This window comes from Streptopelia decaocto, assembly GCF_964273445.1.
Source record: "Streptopelia decaocto genome assembly, chromosome: 1".
NCBI lineage: Eukaryota > Metazoa > Chordata > Aves > Columbiformes > Columbidae > Streptopelia > Streptopelia decaocto.
In genome coordinates this window covers 145,454,980-145,473,446 of record NC_138663.1, presented here as the reverse complement: position 1 = coordinate 145,473,446, position 18,467 = coordinate 145,454,980, and the positions used below count along the sequence as shown (strand labels likewise).

Genomic DNA, 18,467 nt, shown 5'->3' with positions numbered 1-18,467 from the left:
ACACCACTATTCTTTAATTTTTTCTCTTTTTTTGCACAAAATTAACAGCTTGCCATCCCAAATCACAGACTAAGGAGAAGAATTTGGTATCAAGATTCCCATGACTTACCCATATATCTGTTAAAAAAAAATATATATTAAATGCTGTCTTGAATCAGGTGAACTACTTCCAGTAAAGTTAGAGAAGTACCTAAGATACAGATAGTGTATGTTTTTTCAGGTGCTGGAGCCATGGCATACCATGCAAATCCCATCTGTGGAGAGATTTGACAGCACGGAATCAAATAATAGTTTAGGTTGGAAGGGACATTAAAAGGTCATCTAGTCCAACCCCTCTGCAATGAGCAGGGACATCTGCAACTAGATCAGGTTGCTCAGAGCCCCATCCAGCCTGGCCTGGAATGTCTCCAGGGATGGGACATCTATCACCTCTCTGGGCAACCTGGGCCAGTATCTCACCACGCTCATTGTAAAAAATTTCTTCCTCATGTCTGGCCTGAATATCCCCTCTTCTAGTTTAAAACTATTACCCCTTGTCCTGTCATAACAAGCCTTTCTAAAACGTCTGTCCCCATCTTTCTTATGGACCCCTTTTAGGTACTAAAATGCCACAACAAGGTCTCCCCAGAACCTTCTCTTCTCCAGGCTGAACAACCCCAACTCTCTCAGCCTTTCCTCATAGGAGAGGTGTTATAGACCTATTATCATTTCTGTGGCCTCCTCTGGCCCCTCTCCAACAGGTCCATGTCTTTCTTGTGCTGAGGGCTCCAGAGCTGGACACAGGACTCCAGGTGGGGTCTCACCAGAGCAGAGCAGAGGGGCAAAATCACCTCCCTCGACCTGCTGGCTACGCTCCTTTTGATGCAGCCCAGGATACGATTAGCCTTCTGGACTGCAAGCACACATTGCCAACTCATGTCCAGCTTTTCATGCCACAGTACCACCTAGTCCTTTTCAACAGGGCTGCTCTCAATCCCTTCACCCCCCAGCATGTATTGGTACCAGAGGTTGCCCTGACTCAAGTGCAAGACCTTGCACTTGGCCTTGTTGAACCTCCTGAGTTTTGCATGGGCCCACTTCTCGAGGTTGTCCAGGTCCCTCTGGATGGCATCCCGTTCCTTGTGTGTATCAATTGAACCACTCAGCTTGGTGTCATCTGTGAACTTGCTGGGAGTGCACTTGATTCCAATGTCAAAGCCTTTAGAGGTTTCATGAGGTGCCCTTAGAAGCAGACGACTCTACTCATCATTTCTGCTGTCAAGCAAAGAATGTTGTGTGGAAACAGACAACATTGTTGTGTGTTTCTCTTCAAGGTAAGATGAAACATGCAGGTGGAGTCATTGCCAGGTGCCAAGTGGGAGCTGCCTCCTGGCTTCTCTTTTGGGGTGAGGCCCCTCAGGTTGTCCTGCAGCCACATGGTATGTGCAGCATAGCTCAGGCCTGTGCCTATGTGCATTGGTTCTCACATGGATTGCTAGTTCCTCCATGCACACATCTTCTGCTTAGGACCCTGACAACATAGTTCAGGGTACTGACCCACCTTTCACTGAAAAGTTGCACTTTGTCCCCATTAACACATTAACAGATTTGAAGAGGCTTCCCATGGGATGAGGACTACTAGTATACAAGAGAAAATGAGAAGTTTACCTTTCAGGAAGGTTTAAGTTAATTTGCATTTTCCCCATGAGACATGTCTCTTCTCTGGCACATGATCTGGTGGTGGACTTGGCAGTGTTAAATTAATGGTTGGACTCAGTGATCTTAAAGGTCTTTTCCAACCCAAATTATTCTAAGATTCTATGATTTCCCCTTTATGCTCCTCATTACAAGTTTGCTAATATTCCACTGAGGCAGAACTTACAAATTATTTCTGCTGTACAAGAGGCTTACACAAACCCCCTATCTTTCTATGTGTATCTCAAGATACAAAATCAAAGAAACCTTTTTTATCTGTGAAGGCAAATGAGAATCTAAGAATTTGGGAGACTGTGGAAAATGTTTTCTAATATTAAGAAGTCTGAACAATCACAATAAATGCATCAAGTGCATCACTGTAGTATATAAATTTAACTTATTATGATCTGCTGGTGGAAGTGATAAGTTAATTACTTACCAAGTTTAATTTCAATATCATATGGGTTTTTTGAGGGGAAAAAAAAGAAAAGCAGCTCATTTTCTTCCCAAAAGTGTGAGAGGAATGTTTCTATGAATAAACCAAAAGAACTAGCCACAAATACACAATGCTATCCAACAAAAGCACTGGCCTAAAAATATCTACAAAACAAACAGATTAGTGATATCCTAGAATTATCATGAGCAGCTGATAAAGCAGCATTCCATTTCACTGGCACACTGCAAAAAAAGCAGGTCTGCACCTGAATTCTCGTCCATTGTACCTGGTATAACCTTTTCTTTTTCTTTTTTAGTATTTTTCTACTGATTTGGGATCCTGTGTTTACATGTAGCATTGAACAAAAAAAAAAAATCCCAAGAAACCTAACAAAAATATTATAGACTAGGGAAGAAGAGGAGAAAGTATTATGTTACTAGAAATACCTGAACTATATTATTTTTGACAAAAAGAAAGCTTTCTTGTGTAATACCTATCCTGTGCAACATACAAATATCCAAATTATTCAGATAATTTTAAAAAGCCCAAACAAACAAACAAACTAACTAAAAAAATAGTCTTTTGGCTGGTTAAGACCTCATCTGCTCATCAGTTCATCATCTCAGCCCAGCTCCTGCCTTTCCATTATTTCCTTTTTAAACCAGAAACACATACCTTTACCATCATCCTTTGCTGCCTGAACAATCATCTGTTTTTAGGACCCGTGTGGTACTGAAACAGCTTCTGTAACTCCTTGTTACCTTTTTCCGATGCATGTAAATAATCTTACTGGAAACATGAGTGCTTTCTGTAACATTAAAAAAGACTTGTGCAAACAGCTGGTTTATGTTAATAATTGTTCATAGTTTGTAGCCATAACAGTAGCTTGTTGGAAAAAATTCACAACACTGGAACTGTGACTATATTTATATTTATGCTGGTAGTCTAGGCAGAACAGAGATTGCTCAGAGAAGGAACATCCAGGGCTCCTGGGTGATTAAAGCAACAGTTGAGTCTGAAAAGAGAGACTGAAAAATGAAGCACTGGTAGCTGACAGAATGGGTCTTTGCTGCTTATTGCTTTGGGGTCAGTGGGAAATGGGGGCTGGCAACTTTAACTCAATGTTAATCAAGTGTTTACACTGGAACTTCTTACAATATTTCAGCCTTTCTAAGCACTGATAGTTCATCACCAGGATATGTGCTGGGGCTCTGTTGGAAGCCTGGGCAGAATGTGCTCATCACTCCCTTCTATAATAGCTGCAGACTGGCTTTTCTTTCAGGGAAAGCCACAGAGCTGGTTTGAATCCACATTACATCTCAGTGTGGGGTCAGGATACAGTTGTGGTGTGTACCTAGATTCAACAGCACTGAAGAACTAACGCCCTGTAAATACAGTTATTGCCATGGAGATCTCTCAAAGGTTTTATTTGCCCTTCTGCATGTTCCCGGAAGACTCACCTGCCTGGTGAGTCATGCTAGGAAGGTGTCCAAAGCACCCACATTCACGCTCCATAGCCTGATGAACTGCCACTAGTGGTGACCTGCCTGTTCCTCAGCACACTTGCCTTCCAAGAAATTGCAAGTGTCAATATATAGAACTTCCCGGCTGGTGGTTTCCACCACCGATTTTCACTCTTCACTCATAGCCTACATCATTTGACTAGGAAAGAATAGCTGCTGACAGGAGCACCAAGTAAAGAGTAACTGGGTAATGGCTGGGCTCCTGAGCTCTGAATTTAAAAATTAATATGCTTCTAAGCACACAAAACTATTACCAGATTGGTAATAATTCTATTATAAATTCATATTTTAGAAAGCATCACTATAATTGGAAGAAAAACATTTTTTTGTCTGTTTCAATTCAACATTCCTTATGAATACATAGAATCGTCACATCAAAGTTTTGGATTTAGATAAAGAAACGACAGAAAAGCCATAAAATTGCATCACTTAATTACACAAAAGACTAAAAAGTAGGCTAATAACTTTTACATAAAACTTACATTGTTTTTCCAAATAATAATGTTATTTTGCATAAGTAATTCCCTTTATTCCTTCTACAGTAATATCAGTTAGTACAAGTTCCTCTGTCAATCTAAGAAGGACCTTTTGTTCTTAAACAGATTATATTCCTAAATGCAATAAAAATTAATTGTTAAAACAGATAATACAAATAAATAACTTAATTCAAAATCTATAAAATCCCTTCTCAAGAATGCAGAATGCTGGTCACAATATCATTCCTTTCTCATTAAGACATCTCTGAAAACTTTATTTTCCACTTGACGTAGCATAGATATCTGCTGAGTTTGCTGATGAAGTGCTGACAAGCTCTGGCTTTCTTGGAGCGTATTAGGAAGTCAGGACTTGCCCAAAGAGCTACACAGAGCATGATGCCTCCCCATGACTGCTGAGAAACCCTTCACATCCCTTCTATTTGAGGTCTCCTGCATTTCTCCCAGCTCTTGGGGAGCTGCAACAGAAGGTTGCTCAGTGGGGCACTGCTGGGGACTGTGCTGGTCCCAGGAGCCTTGGGGCTGCTCTACCTGGACCTCACTGCAAGGAAAGGACAGGACAGAGTCAAGCTCACAGCTGCCACTTGCCCAGGCAGGGTGACGTGGCTAGTGCTGATGTGCCAAGACCAGATTAACACAATGGTTAATGAGACCTTTCCCCCAAACACACTTAGGAACCTGAACACAGATCTAATGCAGCAGTCTTGCTTAAGACCCTTCAAGTCAAGACTGCTGCTTGCAGTTGTTCATTCTCAGCATGCTGTAGTGGAGGAATGGGGGGAAAGCAGAAAAAAAAAAAGCTGCGCAGTAAGAAAAAAAAATGTAGTGCTTTATTGATTTAAAAAATGGACATTTCTTCAAAGTGTCTTTACAAAAAACACATGAAAACTTTAGCATCAGTTGTATAAATATATCAAAAGGAACAAATATTTTTTAAAAACAGTATTTTGGCTCAGTAAAATAACTTTCCACCAAAGGTAGGGATAACAAGTAGCAGTTTTTCATACAATCGATTCCAGTCAGCAAAAAAATAACTCAGGAGGCCTGAAATTGCTGGAACTCTGTTGGCTGGCCTGCACACTGCAAGTGCAAAGTCAGTATTACACCCTAGTCCTCAGAGTACAAACACCGTACTGCCAGCGTCTAGTCCTCACATTTGATATAGGGATCTTCTTACAGAAGAGTTCTGTGATCAAACCGTACAGCTTTTCTCCCACTAAATTCTTCTGTTGATGTGAAACATAACATTTAGCCTTGCTCAGATGGGTGTCAGTAACATCAGGTGGATCTCTAGGCTCTTTTACGTTACAACAGGCTGTTACCAAACACAGAGTGCATTTAAAAGCTGATGGTGTGCAACAGCTCAGTGAATGTGGCAGTTCACAGCCCAAACTGTCCCTCCCTTGACACTTCTGTCTTGACTATTCTCCCCCAAAAAATAATCTAGCATTATAAACTACACCAGTGCCAATTCACAAGTCAAACATAACTTCAGAGTTAACAAAATTGTGTCATAGAAAACACTGGGTGGGGAAGAGAGAGGAAAGATTCAATCTGCACAGTGGCTTTTAACAACCTTCTCTCCCAAACAGCTGTATGGAAGCTGCAACTGCAGCCTCAATTCATCTAACGCCAAACAAATCAGGTAGACAGTCACCTCAAATTCCTTACATCATCAGGGGAAATGAGAAAAGCAAGAAGCTGCAGAGGGTAACTCGGGGCATCTCTCACTTTAAGGAGTAAGGGGCAACAATCCTATTTTAGCTCTGTTTTCTAAACATACCCGGAGCAAAAAAGCATGGCCCAGCTACTGCTTTTCTTCTCCCGTTGCACTCCGAACCATCTGGGAACCAGATAACCTCACTAAACTAGGAGAAAATTATTCTCAGGAAAATAACAATTTCTGTCACATAAGTCTGTTCACTCAGGCTCAAGTTTCAGAGCTGACAAATGCAAGAGTGAACACCCTGGCTGGGAAGAAGAAGAAAGACTTGCTCTCCTTCAGCAACAACAACCCATGAGAAGTGGGTGCACTGAAGCTTCTTGATCTGGTCCTTAAGGTTGAGGCAGATGAAGCCAACCATCCTGTACTCCCCATAAGAGAGACTGTGTCATTAACTAATGGTTCTACTTGGGTAATAAGGACAAATGTATTAAACCACTTAACTAGAAAAAAAATCCTCTGGAGATTTTTCTTTTTGAGTCAGTACAGCATTACAATGAAATTTTTACAATGTCTGCATGGGACAGTTCACTAAAAATGGCACAGTTCTTTAAAATGTAAAAAAAAAAAAAAGATGAATGAAGTATATTTATCCTTTGTCAGGTTCAATAGCACTTTTGAGGGGCTGGGATTGTCCTTAGCTTTTCTCTTGGACAACACCACAGTAACACGAAGGGATTTACCTCTGAGCAAATAACAAACTTCTAACAAATAAAGGTTTTATGTTGTTTCATTTAAAAAAATTGAAACAAAAACATTTACTGGCATCAGCCACACCCATTACACAATATCACAATTATAATTAATATAGTTCCCTTCATATTCGACCATTAATTGCAGAAAAACAAGTTTTCTGGGGTTTTGATAGTTTTTTTTCCCCTTCCATTTTTAATACCAAAAGAATTCCACAGTGCAATTCTTGGAAAAGGCCTCATGTACCTTCCTACAAGTTTTCCATGTCACCACTGTGCTACTGACAACATTGCAAGGTGTTCTGTTGATCTGTCCAGAAGAAAGGATGATTCACGTCTATAGACAAAGCTATAGTACCTTCAATCCAGAAAATCCACATGAAATTGTCTGCACAACACAGATACATGTGACCTTCAATCCATCCATCACCAACCATCTGAACTAGATTGGTCAATAAGTATCATTCTTCTGTTGTTATTTAGGGAGAATTAAAGTCTCTCGGTAACAAATGCAATCCTGATGAAGGTGCATTTTTTCTGGATGGCATGTGGTAACGCACTTTCTTCCAGAATCTGGTATTTGCTGAGTGAGACCTTTCTGAGAAGTCCCCTTTCCATCGGATAGCCCCGTGCTTTTGCTTAATATATTTGATGGCTTCTGGCATGTCCGCATAATCTTGGATTTTTTCAAGTTCAATGAGAATTACTTTAATGCCTTCTTGGATAAGAGCATTATATAGGGCTAGCTGCTTTTCGGACACATCTTCAATAACATTGTAACAGGAGGGTTCTGGTACTAAAACAATTATCACTCTTCTACTTTGACGGATTTTTTCATCAGCAATGCTGATCACAGCTGTAGAGAAAAAGGTTGTGCAAAATTAAGGCTCTGTGTTTCTATTTTATGTTACCAACGTGTTATCTTGCAGCTGCTTCATTTACTGTCTGATATTTGAGACAACACACTTTACCTCACAAATAGGGACAGGTAAAGAGCGTGCAAGCAGCTACGTTGGATTAGCCAACAAATAAAGATTTGGCCAATGTAACACAATCCAACCCCATCAGACTGCATGTCTATATTCTTGTTCTGCATAAACAAAGAAGTGCTACCAACTATCTACTAACCTTGCTAATGCCATTTTATTAGCATCATAGGTGGAATTGCAAAAAAAACAAGTTCAAAAACCACAGGGCTGGATGCAACTGTGACTTTTTCCTTTAAATGGCTTGTACTGATATGATTAACTGTTTTCTGTTACATGCAAGCAGAAGAGAAAGCAAAGAATCCTTCATTCAATGGCATTTTAGACAATTAATTCTAAAACAGAAAAATATGCTAAATGCCACACAAAAACCGTACGAGTTAACCCTGAGAAGAACCCTGACCCTTAGAGATCATCCACAACCACAATTTCAACTCTTCTTCCCCTCCACATCTTTCCATCTCCAGAAATCTGGGCTAGCCAGGCACTGAAAAAAATCTGGAAGAGCTAAAGAATGACAAGGGAAAGGCTAAGATAAACACCATGGGAGTACCCAGTGCTGTATTTCTCATTCTCCATCAGAGAGAATAACAAAATCGTAGCTTATTCAATGGTGGGAGATATTTAGAATCACAGCTCATTGCCTGTTTCTGAGTTGTATTTGCAGCTGCCAATGAGAAAACTCAGGTGTAACTTGTCTTCAGATATCTTACCTTCTCCTGGTAAATCATCCCTCCCAAATATGAACAGGTTATATCCACACTGTCTTTCTAAGACCTCTGGCAGTATCTTCAGAGCAAAAATATCTGATGAATACAAACAGGTCTCTCTGTTCCTTGGATACAGAATGTAAGCATCGTAGAGCTTCCCATCTGAAACTGAAGAGTGAGCAAACGGTGTTACATAAAAGTGGATTCTAAAGACACAAAAACAAGTAAGGAAACAAACAACGTAAATCTCTAAACTCAATTTTTTCTCCACTTGAATCATTGTTTTAGGTCTTAATCCTGCTATTATCTAAGCATGTACAGTTATACCAAGCCTGAAATATTTGTGGAAACAGGCCTTCTAGAATTCCATATGCTGTACCTGAATAGGCAAAAGAGACCTGCAAAATTAAGTAGGTTTGAATATTCTTTTTTGAACTCTAAATAGAAAAATGTTATTACTGAATTATCTGGAAAATAGCACTTCCAGTAGTACCACTGAATACTTAAAATTCCAGTTGTCTTGTAACTCATGGGTCATTTTTGTAACCTAGAGTTTCAAAACACAGCAACCATTTAGACAGGAAAACCAAAATGAAGTATTTGGCAACTTTCAATATCTGCAGTGTATTAGATATCTTGGAACAAACTTTTCAGAAAAACCAAATTTAAAAGACTTCAAAGAAATCTAACAGAACCTCTCTCTAGAAAATATTTTCTCTTTCTCTAGCCGTGTACCTCCTCTCAGATGTTTGGAAATGACCCATACTTCAGCACACTCTCATAGACAACACCCCTTCAACATTTTCCTGACTGCCAGGAATTTACAGAAAGTAAAATAATCAGAAGTGCCTTCAAAGAGAAAACAAAAGAAAGTGAAATTTGTCCTGGTTTGTCTATGTAAAATTAAAAAAACCCAACAACTCTACTGTATTACTGCTTTCTGTAAGAACAGTAATTAAAAGAAATCTGAACAACTGCTGTCTGGACAACTGCTGTTAGAGCAACACTCAAACCACTGAAGTGGGTCTTCAGGGAAAGGAATGGTAGCACTGGATTCATGGAAAGTTGCTGATTCTTCTCCTGTAGATGCTTTTGTTATCTGAACTAATTCTAAACATCCTAAAAAGATGTTATCCTTTCAAAAATCCCAAGGAAGACCAACCACACTCCATGAGGTTAACTCATTGCTTTGCAAGGGAAGGTGAAGGCTCAAGACAACACACAGCACTGTTACACAAACATACCTTTTTCACCCAGGAAAGGATGGCAGGAGTCCCGATACCAAAGAACAATATCAATTTTGAAGACCTTGTAGATAAATAATGTGAAAAATACCAAAAATGTCAAAGAAACTCCTCCTCCAATTAAGTAACCCTGAATGTTCCGAACTGTAATAGAGTGGAATAAGAAGAGAAAAAAGAAACAAAATACAGTTATATGTCAGAAACAGATAAAGACAAAAGAGATGCTTGAAATTGCTTAGTCAGTAAAATATATATATTTTTTTTTTTTTAAAAAAAAGAAAGAACGAATGAATGAGTAGGACAAAGATTTGGGTTTTTTGTTTTGGTTTTAGTTTTTTCCACATATGCCTTCTGTAAATTCTGTTATTTGACCAGTCTACTTTTGTCTTTCAGAGAAAAGGTACCTCAGCAATGTGACAAATGAGGCTACTCCTCAGCTGAAACACCAAATATTGATGCATATTCCAGTGCAGCAGTAGAGTGAGAATTCTTGTACAAAATTTTACCCATCAGAAAGCAAGAAAGTCAGAACTGGGGAAGTGGTTTCCTGAAAATGCTATTTTCCCAGACCAAACAGCTTTCCATTGTCTCTAGCTTCTTCAAAGATCTCTCACTGAACCTGCTAATTTGTTGTCCTTAACAGATTTGTTGTCCTTAAAACACCTTTCACAAACTGCATTTTCAATTCATGCATATTCAAGGATTTCTGAGGTTAAATTCTACCCTGATAATCTTTATAAAGAGTTTATATAACAAGCAAGAGCTCAGATCCACTTTCAGTCAAGTATTTGTTCACAATGTGGCCAGTTAAAGCTAAGTTTGAGAGCATTTGTCAAAGGTTTGGCTCATAGTTGAGAAAGCCTGCTCAATACAAGCTCAACAGACCAGAGGCTCTTCTGCTGCCAGATTTAAATTAAATGGGCACTTATAACATCTAGTTATATAACTAGCTTTTCTGTGTATCTGCTTATAAATAAAAAGGATTAACTTCTTCAGCCTTGCATGTGAGCTTTTAAAACTCACTTTAAGTTCATCTACTAAAAAGAAAACTTCAGGCTAGTCAACAGTAGATCAAACATCATTGTCTCTGAGTGCAAGACTGAGGCAGGATGCTCCCAGTGGCAGGATGCTCCTAATCAACATGCATGAGCCTATCTCGAAGGTGATAACAAACCACGTGCATCAGTAATGGAAAGTCCATAATTTTTCCATGCAATCTATTTCATTCTTTCACTATCATCACTGCTAGAGTTTCTCCTACTATATAAATAGATTTTTTTTTTCTTCTTTCTCCTGGCAATCTGAGCCCATTATTTATTACTGCAGGATAGAACAACCAGGTCCACATAGACAGTCATGTCCTTTTGACAGTCCATTCCATACTTTGTTATGTCTTCCCCTGAGCTTTTTTAGAGAATTGGCCATTTTCACTGCTCTTCTAGACAGTCTTCTCTGACCCACATGCTTCTTTAAGTGTGTAAAATGAATGACAGTATTCCACTGAGGTCTAATACTTGCTTCAAATAAATTGGAGTCTTTCATTATTGTTTTCTAAATCACTGAATGAGAAGATGAAGCAAATTAAAATACCTATTTTCTTTAATTTTGCTATGAATATGACAAAGAAAAATCAGAAAGAAAGGTATTGAGCTGCACTGGCCAATTTGCACAACAGTACATCACACAGCTCTAAGTAGGGTGAAGTAACCAAGAAGTAAGCATCATAGATCACTATTTTATCAAGATGAGATCTCTTACTTGGGTATTCCAATTTGATGTAGGCTGTAAATTGTCGAGAACCATATATGACGTGACAGAAAAATTTATGAGCATAATCCTTTACTTCCACTTTTGAAATGGTAAATTTTGTTCCAGATAGAGCAACTCCATGAGGCATCTTCTCTCTGTCATTAAAAAAGTGTAAAAAGGAAACATCTGTAGAGAAACTGAAATATCAGTGCTCAATATGAGAGAGATTCATCAATCTACAAAAACAGTAACATTCTCTTTTTACTTCTATAAACCTAAGAAGCCAGAGACGTTCAGTTAATACCATCCTGCAACAAGCAGCCTCATGACCAGAGATGACTTGGCATTTTCCAAACATATTGGGTTGTTGGGGTTTTTGTTTTGCTGGATGGGACAGAGTGCACCCTTAGTTTTCTGTCATCTGCACAAGAGCTCAAAAGGGTGGCTGGTACACCAGAGGGTCATGCTACCATCCAGAGAAACCTTGACTGGCTAGAGAAATGGGCTGACAGTAATCTCATACAGTTCAAAGCGATACGCAAATCCTGCATCTGAGGAGGAATAACCAGTCCCCTGACATCCTGGACTGCATTAGGAGGAGTGCTGCCAGCAGGTTGAGGGAGGTGATCCTTCCTCTCTGCTCAGCACTGGTGAGGCCATATCTGGAGAGCTGCAGCCAGTTCTGGGCTCCCCAGTACAAGAGATGTATGGATTTACTGGAGCAAGTCCAGGGCAGGGCCATGAAAATGAGTAAGGGAGCAGAGCATCTGCCATATTCAAGAGCAGGGATTGTTCAGCCTGGAGAAGAGGCTATGGAGTGGAGGAAGGTGATGGGACTTGTCAATGTGTGTAAATACCTGACGAGAGGGACTGGAGAAGAGAGAGCCATGCTCCTTTCAGTAGTGCCCACTGAGAGGACAAGAGGCAACGAACACAAATTGAAACACCTTCCCATCTGAAATTCCATCTGAACATTTTTTTACTGTCAGGGTGGTCAAACACTGGCACAGGTTGCCCAGAGAAGTTGTGAAGTCTCCACCTGTGGAGATATTCAACACCTAGCTGGACACAGCCCTGAGCAACCTGCTCTATCTGACCCTGCTTGAACAGGGAGGGTTGAACTAGACATTCTCAAGAGGTCACTTCCAACCTAAATGATTCTGTGAAGAAAAGATTATTCAAATCAGTAATAACTAGTAATAAAACTGTCAAGAGAAACATCATCTTCCAGAATTCTTTATACCGATGATGAACCAGGAACCTTTCTAAGCACACTAGAAGACTCCCCAAGCCCACCGTGTCCACAATCAATTGCACCAAACAACTTCGGAAATAATGATGAACAAAATTCGTAAAAGCTGGGTGACCCTGGTGTCAAACAACAACGAACATGTCTTTAAGTCTGATATCTAGTGTCACAAGAGGCTTGGGACATGATATGCTACCCTGTCAAATACTATCCTGCTCTAAGGTAAATTTACAAGTATAGGGTGGGAGGACCCACAATAGGAAGGTACCTACAAACTGGCATCCTACCCTGTATACCAAAGTGACGTGACCTTATGTACTCAAGGAGGGAACCTCATTTTGCAGAACACCCTGAAGAACCAGTTTCTGTTACATATATAATTGCCAGCAACTTCTGTCATGGAATGCCAATACAAGCCTCATCATTTTGCAACATGTTCAGATTTGTTCAAGTCAGTTTTAACTTTTCTCCCAGCAGAGGAAAGAACTATCTCCTCGCTATAAGCCCTCAAGTCCACAATGTTGGCAATGCCTACAGTGTGTTTTGGTACTAGCAAATGCTCTGCAAATTTAATTGCTGAGAAATTGCTCCTATTTTTTGAAATAAAACATTATTGCAATTAGATTTATTTCTCTGATACTGGATAACTTATTTTGAACTATTAATCCTAATTAGAACTTGAACAGGATGTATTTTGCACATTGTCAACTCTGGTATGGGAAAATTATCAGGCAGGGTAGCGATGAGAAATGGAGTTCCCTTCCAAGCAAGCCAAAAATCTTAACAGAGAACTGCCTCAAGTTAAATATACTAAATGCTTTTCAGGAAGATGTGTTTATTAGCAGCACTAAGTTGGTTTCAGAAACAGCTGCGGTTATAGAGTTATAGTAACTTCAAACATAGCTACACAGAGCTGCACATGTGTCTTAACAGGTGAAGCTGAGAAACTTCATGCCCTAAAGAGTAACGGACTTTGTTGTGCCTTAGAGACATAAGTTGGGGCCCTAATATTTATAGGAAAACAACCGAGTATACAGATCTATAATGAAATCAATAGTTCCCCCTAAAGGAACCTGGGCACAAACTAGAACTAAGATTTCTTCTTGTGGCCAAATACAGATGAATGAAAAGGATAATTTTAAAAGCAGTCTGCAACCCAAATCTCCAGCCATACTTTGCAGTGATGATGGCACTTTGTGGAGACAGCAATGCTTCTGCATGAGTGTGAACTGATCAGCTGAGATTCTTTTTTTTTTCCTTTCTTTTTTGCACTGCATTTTAAGGGTTATGTTTAACAGCAGTGATTGGTACAATGAAGAAGCAAACAGTATATCCACACTCTGCTATGGAATAGACCAGTCACTGAGTAACAGAAAACCAGCAATTTCTTTTGAGAGAGCAGGACTTATCAGCCTAGTGTGTTTAATTTTCCTGAACATTAACAAACCCTATATGTCCCACAAAAAGAGCTTCTGCTTTCTGTTCTTGAGGATTAGCAGCTGTCTTTCTACTTTGAAAAGGACCAACTTCACAAATAAGAGTAAATGGGGTGCTTTTTCATCTTGGAACAATCTGTCCTTCCCATACTAATGATAGAGAGCAGGCTTTAATCTATTAGCAAAAAAAGATTGCATAAGAACAAATGCATAAGTAAACCTTACAAAATTATATGTTTCACAACAGCATTATAAAAACCTACATATGATTGCTTCATTACTTTTGTATCAAATATATCTAATCTGTCTTTCAATGACTTTAACGCTTGACAAGTAGTCAACTTTATGGTGAATTCACTGCAAATTACTGCAGATTACTTCATCTAGAAACATACTTACAATTCAATGTATAAGGATACTTACTCATAAAACTGTTCCCTGTAGGTGCTATCAAAGCTATCAACATCCTCATCATTAACTTGCCAGAATGGAATCAAGCCATTTATGCCACTTGATACATTACATTCCATAACTACATGAGAACCTACAAAAAAAACATTTAAATATGGCAATTGAATGTCTTGTAACAGAAATAGCATAAAGTGATTAAGGAACACCTGGGAAAACACTTACCTTATGAAAAGCAGAGTCCCTAAAACTCATCCATTTCTAATCCACACTTGGGTGTCTCCTAACTGGATACAAATTCCACCCTAAATGTAGGCATCTAAATATTCATGTCCACATGTGAGCTAGATATCTAAACTAGTAACAGAGTTCAGCTCTGCTGGAGTCCACTCACATTAGACACCTGGACCTTATTAACTGAATGTCTCTCCAGAGTCCACTGAAAGATCTCAGGGCTCAAATCAGTTGGAGGTGCACAGTATGGAGACATCTGAGATGCTCTCCATCATCCAAGGCATCTGTATGGAGCTGGCAGATAGGACTCCACATCTTCAAGAAACCTGCACTGCTAACATAGCCAGACCACCCAAAACCACAGTAGACATCTGTGTGCAAGCAACTGAATTGAGCCCCCATAAATAATAGTATGAATTAAGGCTCATAGCTCATATGCAGATACCCATGTCTCTCAGGGGTCCGTACTAGGACCAGCACTGTTTAATATCTTCATCAATGACACAGACATGATCAAGTGCACCCTCAGCAAGTTTGCAGGTGACACCAAGCTGAGTGGTGCAGTTGACACATCCAAGGGATGGGATGCCATCCAGAGGGTCCTGGACAAGCTCAAGAAGTGGGTCCATGTGAACCTCATGAGGTTCAACAAGGCTAAGTGCAAGGTTCTGCACCTGGGTCAGGGCAACCCCCGATATTAATACAGGCTGAAGGATGTGCTGATTGAGAGCAGCCCTGCTGAGAAGGACTTCGGGGCACTGCAGGATGAAAAATTGGACATGAGCTGGCAATGTGCACTTGCAGCCCAGAAGGCCAAACATATCTTGGGCTGGATCAAAAGGATTGTGGCCAGCAGGTCAAGACAGGTTATTCTGTCCATCTACTCTGCTCTGGTGAGACTATACCTGGAGTACTGTGTCCAGCCCTAGAGCCCTCAGTACAGGAAAGACATGGACCTGTTGCAGAGGGTCCAGAGGAGGCCACCAAGATGATTAAGATGATTAAGATGATTCTATGATTCTATGTGTAGACATCTATACCCTGGAACTGGATCCTATTCTTGGTGACCACACATATCTCTACTCCACATCAGAGTCTTTTGGCCAACACTATCTACTGGGATTCTGAACACCTTCACACTCTGCTTCCAGAGCAAGCTCATCCGTCACTCAGCTCCTTTGCCACCAACAGTCCAGATCCTACAGAATGCCTCAGTATTAAGCAAGCAAGCCAAGCTGCAGCATATATTAATTTCCAATGTACCTCAGAGGACTCATTTTACAGGAAGGTAAGCAGCTTCCTTGGAGTCCTTTCCTTCTGTATTTTGCACATGGAATTTACGATTTGACAGGAGAAGGTGGGCTCTTAGTTCACGTATGTAAAGATCTCAGTGTTTTGTTTCCTAGAACCACATCAAATCTGATGACGACGATTTAGATGACGATTTAGATGAGGGGGTTGAGACCATCATCAGCAAATTTGCTGATGACACCAAGTTGGGAAGGAGTGTCGACCTGCTGGAAGGCAGGAGGGCTCTGCAGAGGGATGTGGACAGACTGGAAAAATGGGCTGATTCCAATGGGATGAAGTTCAATAAGGCCAAGTGCCGGGTGCTGCACTTTGGTCACAACAACTCCCTGCAGCGCTACAGGCTGGGCACAGAGTGGCTGGAGAGCAGTCAGACAGAAAGGGACCTGGGGGTACTAATTGACAGGAAGCTCAACATGAGCAATCATTGTGCCCAGGTGGCCAAAAAGGCCAATGGTGTCCTGTCCTGTATCAAAAATAGCGTGGTCAGCAGGACAAGGGAAGTGATCCTTCCCCTGTACTCTGCATTGGTGAGGCCACACCTGGAGTATTGTTTTCAGTTCTGGGCCCCTCAGTTCAGGAAAGACATTGAAGTGCTGGAGCGAGTCCAGAGAAGAGCAACAAGACTGGTGAAGGGACTTGAGCATAAGACCTATGGGGAGAGGCTGAGGGAGCTGGGGTTGTTTAGTCTAGAGAAGAGGAGGCTTAGAGGTGACCTCATCACTCTCTATAACTACCTGAAGGGAAGTTCTAGCCAGGTGGGGATTGGTCTCTTCTCCCAGGCAGTTAGCAATAGGACAAGGGGGCATGGGCTTAAACTCTGCCAGGGGAAATTTAGGCTGGATATTAGAAAGAAATTCTTTACAGAGAGAGTGGTCAGGCATTGGAATGGCCTGCCCAGGGAGGTGGTGGACTCGCCGTCCCTGGAGGTTTTTAAACTGAGATTGGACATGGCACTTAGTGCCATGATCTAATAAACGGACTAGAGTTGGACCAAGGGTTGGACTCGATGATCCCTGAGGTCTTTTCCAACCCAATCGATTCTGTGAATGCTTCCACCAAGGGGTAGTCTCTATCGAAAGTATGGTATAAACCTTTAGCTCACATGCAAAGCAGTCACTTGAACAAGAGTTCACATAGAAATCACAGATGCTTCCCAATCTCTTCCCTCATGTCCTTCCACCATAAAAATGATTTTTTTCTAAATATGTGGTTTAGTACATTGCACAGCTCTTCAAAAGGCAGAAAGTCTCTTAACTGTTCCATGCCTTTGATTTCTATGCATTCATGAATGTGCTGTTAAGGTTCTGTACAAACTTCTCCTGCCATTTCTCATTCAAAAATACAGGTGTTTCCAGGTTCATACAGGTTTTTCCAGGCTCTGTCCCACAGGCATTTAACAGGAGCAAAGATTTTTTCCAGCATGTCATTAAAGGTATCAGACAGAAAATATTACTATTGAATGGCAGTGGCATTTGTAAAAAAAATAAAAATAAAAAATAAAACAAACAACAACAACAACAAAAAACAACAACAACAACGAAAAACCACAAACACTTCACCAACTTCCTTTAAAGGGTCTCCCTGTAGTAAAGAATCATTTGTAGCTGTTCACTAGCCACTTGTTCAGCGGATAAAGGCTTTGTGTCTCTTTTTAGTTTCACATGTGACTGTTCTCCCACTGTCTGTAAGGCAAAGCTGTGTTTGTTCATCTTAGTTGGTCTAAGGCATCTAATCAGCAACTTTTAATTAATGCAGCGTCTAAGCCATGACACACGTGGACCAAATGCTGTTCTAAAATAAGGAGTCTAAACAAGTTGTCACGTAACACATCTTAACATAGGTGGAGAGTCATGGGCATCTCCTGGACTAATAATTGCTCAATTCTCCATATTCTAATCAATTACTACCAAGGATTAAGAAAATTTTAAAAAGTCTTCATCAAATTAAAGAGCCTTTTAAAGGCCTATGTGGATCGGACTCCTGAGTAGAAGCTGCATTGGTAAGAGTTTTTCTGAATTAAATGGGAAGTTTTAACTAATTACCAGTCAGAACCACAAATGAGATTTACGTTATATTTTAATGGATAAGAGATGCAGTACAGGAAAGCCTCACCATAATATTACTTCATTTCTTCCACAGTTACTATTAAAAAGGAAAAAGAAAGTTTTCAGGCATAAGAATTAGGGTTGTGTGAGGTAAAAGGAATGACAATGGAAAGTCCCCTTATTTCAGTCTAAGATCTGGTGAACAAATTCCCTTATTAATGGAAGGGCACAAATAAAGCTCTACAGGCATGTAAACATAATGAAGCCAGAGAATATGTAATTACCAGAAAAGAAGCAGTCTCTGAGCCATTTCAGAGTATTTCCAACAGAATTAAGTAACCATATGAAGAGTGCCAGACTGTAAACTGACAAAGTAATACTGTTTGTATCAGATCCTGAATACTCCCCATTTAAAACAAAGCCTTCTGGACTTCGGAAGAACATAATTTCTATTAAAGCTCATTCACTATTCTGGTCAAAATCTACTCATCCTCACGAAAACCTGGCAACTTCAGAATGAGATCTCTTTCACAAGCTCTTGAGGTCAAAAAAC

General features: G+C 40.2%; 1 protein-coding gene across 1 annotated transcript in view; it reads right to left on the bottom strand.

Moving 5' to 3' along the window:
• Positions 1-18,467, bottom strand: part of LOC309435150 (uncharacterized protein) — a 54,803-nt gene that overhangs the window by 22,594 nt on the left and 13,742 nt on the right. The window contains exons 9-13 of the mRNA XM_082043068.1: positions 14,340-14,460; positions 11,241-11,386; positions 9,483-9,626; positions 8,242-8,406; positions 7,023-7,398 (exon numbers count right to left, since the gene is read on the bottom strand). Coding sequence (XP_081899194.1) covers positions 7,023-7,398; positions 8,242-8,406; positions 9,483-9,626; positions 11,241-11,386; positions 14,340-14,460 — 952 coding nt within the window. The remainder of the gene's footprint in view (positions 1-7,022; positions 7,399-8,241; positions 8,407-9,482; positions 9,627-11,240; positions 11,387-14,339; positions 14,461-18,467) is intronic.